Raw genomic sequence first — 6,451 nt, 5'->3', positions numbered from 1 at the left:
CCAGGGCTGCCAACAGATCCAGGCTTTATCTCCTGACCCCCAGACTCCCCTTCTCAGATCCCCACCCTTCCCCTTCCACAGCAGTACATGACACCAGTGGTACCAAAAAGGCAAACTGGACTTTATTATAAAGTTGGCTACAAAGTCACCGCAGCACCACGAAGTGGCCACCTGGGCAGGCCCAGGCAGTCTGGCAGCCGGGTGAGTCCCGCACCAGGTACACGCACTCGTGCAAGCACACGTGTGACAGCGGCAGGTCTGCCTTCCTCCATCGGAAAGGAACGTAGCTGTCTCTTCGCGCCCCCCACCCCAGGCGCGGGGCGCAAAAGTCACAAGAAGGGCCGCCAGGGCGGCAGAGTCCATCGGAATTGAAATCCCGTTACTGGTGTGTAGAGAATTCTACGTGGGTGTCAAGAGCCCCTCGGGGCACAGGCTGGCCCAGGTGGGCGCTGCCTTTCCCCCACCAAGGCCCAGGGGTGGCTTGGCCCCCAGGAGTGGAGAACTGGCCCAGGCCCATGGGGTAGTGTGGGGAGTGGGGAAGTGAGACTCCCCCATTCTCCGCTTGAAAATCCCATTCAAGGAAACTCACTACGAGTGAATACAGATTGAAATGGAAACTGAGAGTGCTTGAAGTCTCTAAATTTTAAAAAGAAGCTCCCCTCCCTTGCCCTCCCACCTCCCCCCCCCAAATCCTGCAGGGCCTAGGGAATCAGATATATCCCCCTCTGGCCCCCAGAATCCCCCCAACTGTCCCGGGGGGGGTGGAGAGCGGCTCCACGTCTTGATGACAATATGCCATACTTGACGACGTTAAGTCACAGACTTATTCAAAACGTTGGTTCCCCTCCACTTCCATCTGCAGAGAGAGAGAGAGAGAGAGAGGGAGATGACAGTCAGTAAGGCCAGTAGGAAAGATAGGTTGAGGATGTGGTGCACTGTTAGCACATAGTATGGGCTTCAAATATGTTGGTCCAATGACTGAGTGATCACCAGAGGCTCAGCAAGATAAGGAAGCAATTTGGGTGCGTGGAGTGAAACTATAACTGTAGTTTTGGAAAGGATGGAGTCATGAGCAAGGAGCCTCCAATGAGCCAGGGACTAAGTTTCACTTTCTCCCTTTCCCAAACTTCTACAAACCCTTGCTCTGTATTCTCTTTAAGGGGTAAGAATACTGAGATAAACTCTAATCCCTCTCCCATCAGTTTGTTATCTGACCTTAGGCCAAGTTTCTTCCTTTAACTCTGGGACCTTGGTTTTCTTCATCTGTAAAATGGGTGGTGATAGCTGATCTAGGCCCCTCACAGAATTAAGAAGCACAAACCATTACCAAGGATCCTTTTGCATTTTATACTGCACCTGTGACCCCTGCCTTCTAGGCCTACTTGTCCAGAACATCTATGCTAAATTTTTCACTAGTTCTTAGCCTCACTGCTACCCCGGGCAGCAGGTGTTGTTATCCTGTTAATAAAATTCAGGCACAGAAAGGGGAATTTACTCATCTAATTCCACTAGCATCTCATTGGCAGGACAGGGACTTGAGTTTCTGAACATTTTGGTTGGACTTACCTTCATGGAAGCTGTCTTGAACTTGGCTCTGGAGTTGATGCAACTCATCAGTAAACCCATCGTAGGGGAATGCTGAGACACCTGTCTCAAAGGCGGTTTCATATGTGGCCAGGTCCTCCAGGAAGCTGTGGTCTTCTGGGGACAGGTTGTTGCAAGGCGATGAGGCCCCTCCTGGGACCGCTGCCTCAGGATCCCCTGAACTCCATTCCCCATTGGGGTCTGGGGTAGAGAGATCCATGAATATGTCTTCCACGGGCGTCTCTTCCAGGAATATGTTATCAGGGTCAGCCAGGAAATCCAGCTCCTGGCATTTCCAGGGTTTCAGGTCCAGGCTGAGCACAGGGGGACCAGCCCCCGGCAGAGACAGGTTGGAGTCCAGGGGCTCCAGACCTCCAAGTGGCTCCAGCCCGCCTGTGCCAGCCTCAGCTGAGAAGGGCCTGTCCATGCCCTGAGCCAACTGGCTGATCTGCTGGATGAGGCGGTCTATCTCATTCTGCTCCTTCTCAGAGTAGTGGAAGAAACTCTGTTTGACTGGAGAGGCCTCGGGTGTAAGCAGGCCTTCGGGCACTAGAGGGACGTCCACAGAGAGGGGGCCCCGCAGCTGGGCTAGGGCCAGGAGCGTGCAGTCCCCATTACCAGGGCTGCTAGGACTTGGGGGCAACTTCTCATAGAGAAAACTGCATCCCTCCTGGGTGAAGTAAGTCTTGGTGGGATTGGGGCTCAGTTGCTCTGGGAAGGTTTGGCTGGGGCTGTTGAGGTGTGCTTGGAATGCGGTGCTGGGAGGAGTCAGCTGTTCATGGGCAGGACTGCCCAGAGGCTCTGGGAAGGTGGCAGTGCTGGGAAGCAGCTGGTCTGGGAAGGCAGAGGTGCAGGGAGTCAGTTGATCTTCATAGCTTCTGGCTGAGCTTTCGGTCAGCTGGCCTTGAAGTGGGCTCATCAGCGGATCTGGGAAGGTTGCACTGCTTGGCGTCAGTTGATCAGAAAAGGTGGCAGTGCTTGGAGTCAGCTGTTCTTGGAGAGAGCTGGTTGGAGTGGACAAGTGGGTCTGGAAGGGCTCGTGGAGGCTGAAGAGGAAGGCACAGCCTCCTGGCTGGTGGGGTGTGTAGGGTGGAGTACACACAAGATCCTTGCTCAGGTCTGCTTGAAGGGAAGGCTCAGGGCCAGATGGGAATGCCAGGTAACTAAAGCCCAACTCTTTTTGGGTTTGAGGAAGCTCTTCTGATGTTGAGGCAGCACCCAGCTCTGGGGCACTAGGGAAACTGGTGCTTCTGGGAGCCCCCAAGGCTGGGGGAAAATGTGGGTTGGTGCTGGAGCACTGCTCTTGGGAAAGGATGCTCTCTGGGAATGAGGGCAGCATGGTTGGGGTGCCCAGAACATAGGCTGCCTGGGTGTTTTCAGAGTTCAGCTGCTGGCGGAGGCTCCAGGCTTCTGTGTCACTGGAGAGGAGAGAAGAGGTAGATGGTAAGGGTCTGGTGGTCTTTCCCAGAGAAGTTCCTGAGTTTTAACTCCTCCATGCCCACCTCAGTTGCCCTCTAAGCCCCTGACTTGCAACTCACCTGATTGGGTAGTTATTAGCAGTAATGGGGCCCTCTGGACCTTCTGAGTATAACAGGCAATAAATCCATGCCCAGCCTCCAGGCTTGGCCTGCAGTCTCACCACCATCTCTGCCTGAATATCTCCACTCTCAGCCACTGAAGGAAAAGAAGAGATGCAGAGTTAGGATATACAGCAGGTGACACCACCTAAACTCCCCTCTTATTGACCTTTCCACTGAATGGGGGTATCCATGACATCTCCATTTCTGACTACCCTCACCTGCACCACTCAGCTCCCCACGTTGACCTCACCACTTGGAGTCCCCCAGTCCTGATTCTATTCTCACTTTGACTCCTCACCCTAATGTTCACTCTATAATATCCAAAATTGTTGCCCTCTATTATCTCCCCAGCATCAGCCTTGACCACAGGCCTTCTTGGTTGGGTCTCCCATGACCTTTCCCAGCACCCTGTCTTGTCCCCAGCCTCTCTGGACACTCACACAGGCGGTAGTGTTGAGCAGAAGCGTGGGCCAGGTCCTCAGGGTGCAGCAGTCCATACCATGATTTACAGAGCAGTTCACTGCGCTCAAAGCCCAGGTAGATTAGGACACTGGGAAGGTGGAAAGGGTGTGGTCAGCTTTCTGTTTTCCCTGCTTTATACCCAGGCATCTCACTCCCTCCCAGATGCTCTGCCCCCTTTCACCCCATCCTCCCTGGTCCTGACTCCAGAATCTAGGGTCCCCTCATCTCTGGCTTGCTTTCCTCCTGGAGTCTGAATGCTCTGGGCTTACCTCTCGGAGATGTCCAGTAGGGCCAGGTCCTTAGCATGACGGCTCTGGAACATGGCCAGAAAGAGTGAGGCAGGGCCAGGGCCAGGGCCAGGGCGAGGTCTTGGCTCCAGTGGAGCACAGAAAGCTGTGAAAACAGGGTTTCCTGCCCAGTAGGCTCCAGGTGGATGAGCGTGGAATCGGCCTCGAATAAGCACCAGTTTGTTGCCTGCACTCTGGCGCCTGAGGGACTTGGAAGTGTTGAATCGACAGCGGAAGAGGCGATCTAGGTAAATGAAGAGAAAAGCTGATAAGAGGGTGGATTGTTGAGAGAAATAGCAGGTGGGGAGGAGCAGGGAAGCAGGAAGGAGTTTTGATTAAGAGAGGGAGAGAGGAGTTCTTACCGGTGTCCAGGGCAGAAGGCAGGGTGAGTTGCTGGCGCACAGTTAGGTGGTCAGCTGGGTCAATGATGTCGTAGATACTGTCACCCTGGGCAACCAGGTCCACCTGGAGAAAGGTGAAGAAGAAATGAAATGACATTTAGTGAAGGCAGCAGCAAGAGTAAATCCTTAGCACATAGCATCTGGCAGTATATAACCTCTCAAGCCTCAGTAATTCTCAGATTCTCAAAAATGGAAAGCTCATTGTGTCCCATTATGTGCCCTAGCCCAAGCTAAAAGGACTCTTAGGACTCACCATGGAGTGTCCCAGATGTTCGCTCACACTCTCAGACAGATACAGTAGCTTCCCCTCAGCTGTGAACACAAGTAGAAATCCAGGTAGTGCCGCCACTATGTCTTCAAGCTCTTGAGATGAGAGAAGCCCTGTGGGGCCCGCCAGAGGCGTGCCTGCAGGATGAGAAGATACAGTGGGTCAGGAGTAAAACTGGGAAGCAAAGCAAAAGTAAGGAAGACAGGGACTGAGTTGCAGAAAATCCAGAGGAATTTCTCATGAGCCTGCCTCTGTACACACCTGTTGACCCACTGCCCACAGCTCTTGCCCAGGGAACCTGTTGCTGGATCTCCCTAGCCAGCGAGCCCTTTGACTTCTACGTCGGGCTGGGTCTTTTTGGCTCTGAATTTCAGACCCTCGGACAGCGCTCAAAAGCCAACCGGTAGTTCAGCACCGCGGGCAGCGCCTCTCAACCCGGTGGTGCTGTCAGCACCGCGGACAGCGCTTCAAAGGCTGCCGAAGAGCCCGTTCAACATGGGGAACAGTGGCCGCGGTTGCCCAGGTTTGGGTGACTCCATCCCTGCAACTTCCCGGGCTTCCCTCCCCGGGTTCCTGGAGTGCCTCTACGCTGTGGACACTGGGGCCATTCTGTCCTGGATCTCTTCTTCCCATAAGTCAGGCACCAGGGACACTATCCAGGCTCTTACCCTCATCCAGAATTAGGGTGAGGTCTGAACAGCGCTCAGGAGGAAAAGTAGGAAGACCTGAGTTCCCTAAGTCCCTTCCCTCCCCAGCTTGCCGCCACGCTGTCCTAGACATGCATCAGTCCCCGCGGGTTCCTTCAGCTCCACTGTCCCCGGTGCCCGCCAGCTCCGGTCTCTGGCAGCCCCATTTTGCTCACCTCCAGCGAAGAAGACGCCTTTGCGAGTGTAGATGCAAGCAAGACTCATAATGTGCAGGTAGGACAGCCGGACCTTATCCGCTTCAGCCAGAGGCAGGAGCTCCTTGAGGTTCCGGATCTCAGCGTTGATCTGGTCGCGGCGCGCCTTGGAGGCGCCCTTGGTGGAGCGGTACATGACTAGCGGCTGCAGGGCTCCAGCTCGGGTGCTCCGAACACCTGCGTTCCCGTCCCGACGCACCGGTGGCTTCCTCCTCGCTTCCCCGGCTCTCGCTCAGGCTCTCTCTCTCTCTCTCTCCTCTCCTGGGCTCCGCTCGGCTGCGCTGCCCCCCTCGACTGCCTCGTCCCGCCTTATATAGCTCCTGCTAGGCGTGGGGGGCTCGCTTTAGAGAAAGGGGGGGCGGTAAAGCAGGAGGCTGGGCTAAGCAAGCTGCAGCGGGAGCCACTGGCTGGGGAGGGGGGAGCGCTCCTCCTCCCTCCCGGGCTCCCGACGTCATCCCATGACGTAGAATGAGAGCGGGAGGGGGGACGGGGGGAGGGGGAGAAATGAGGCTGCGGAGGGGGCCGCGGCTGGCGGCAGCTGAGCCAAGAAGCGGGCGCTGCGTTAGGAAGGCCTGAAAGAGGGTGCAGGGACCCAGAGGTCCGAATGTGCTCAGCTGAGGGAAGGGACAGGGCAAAGGTTAAGACGGTCTGACGCCCCTGGCAGGAGAGTCTGTAGAGCGGAGGGAGGGGTTGGTTCCAACATCGATTTTTCTAAGGAGATAAGGAAATGGGGGAGGGGGAGGGTAGCCTACAAATTGTTGCTTGCTATTTGCCAGGCAAAGGTCATGTTCACATTGGGGGGCGGGGGGAGAAAGACCCTCCTTGGCCTCTGAAGGATAGGTCGCAGCTGGGGCTTCTCTCTAGGGATTACTCAATCTGGGATTCCCTTAGTCACTTTCAAAGAACAAATCTCCCCCCTTCCCCCGCCGCCCCCCCGCCCCCGCTTTCCAAACCTGGGCTTGGCATTT

General features: G+C 55.5%; 1 protein-coding gene across 1 annotated transcript; it reads right to left on the bottom strand.

Annotated features, from left to right (window-relative positions):
• Positions 1 to 780: 780 nt before the first annotated feature.
• On the bottom strand, positions 781 to 5,619 carry NPAS4 (neuronal PAS domain protein 4). The gene is made up of 8 exons (XM_039244940.1): positions 5,445 to 5,619; positions 4,568 to 4,719; positions 4,276 to 4,378; positions 3,896 to 4,157; positions 3,605 to 3,714; positions 3,123 to 3,258; positions 1,567 to 3,002; positions 781 to 856 (listed from the first exon to the last, which is right to left on the bottom strand). Exons 1-8 carry the CDS (start codon positions 5,617 to 5,619, stop codon positions 828 to 830), a joined length of 2,403 nt encoding a protein of 800 aa, XP_039100871.1. The 3' UTR covers positions 781 to 827.
• Between the last annotated feature and the right edge of the window lie 832 nt (positions 5,620 to 6,451).

Source organism: Hyaena hyaena, unplaced genomic scaffold (assembly GCF_003009895.1).
Source record: "Hyaena hyaena isolate Hyena2069 unplaced genomic scaffold, ASM300989v1 scaffold_248, whole genome shotgun sequence".
NCBI classification, from domain to species: domain Eukaryota; kingdom Metazoa; phylum Chordata; class Mammalia; order Carnivora; family Hyaenidae; genus Hyaena; species Hyaena hyaena.
Note: the sequence above shows the minus strand (reverse complement) of the source record. Positions and strands in the feature narration are given on the sequence as shown.

What these genes read in the sequence shown, in the direction of transcription:
- NPAS4 (XM_039244940.1), bottom strand. Translation starts at nt 5,619, where the DNA reads ATGTACCGCTCCACCAAGGGCGCCTCCAAGGCGCGCCGCGACCAGATC. An exon ending in AGGCGTCTTCTTCGCTGGAG is followed by an intron (nt 4,720 to 5,444) that starts GTGAGCAAAATG and finishes CTCATCCTGCAG; the next exon opens with GCACGCCTCTGGCGGGCCCC. An exon ending in TCAAGACAGCTTCCATGAAG is followed by an intron (nt 857 to 1,566) that starts GTAAGTCCAACC and finishes CTCTCTCTGCAG; the next exon opens with ATGGAAGTGGAGGGGAACCA.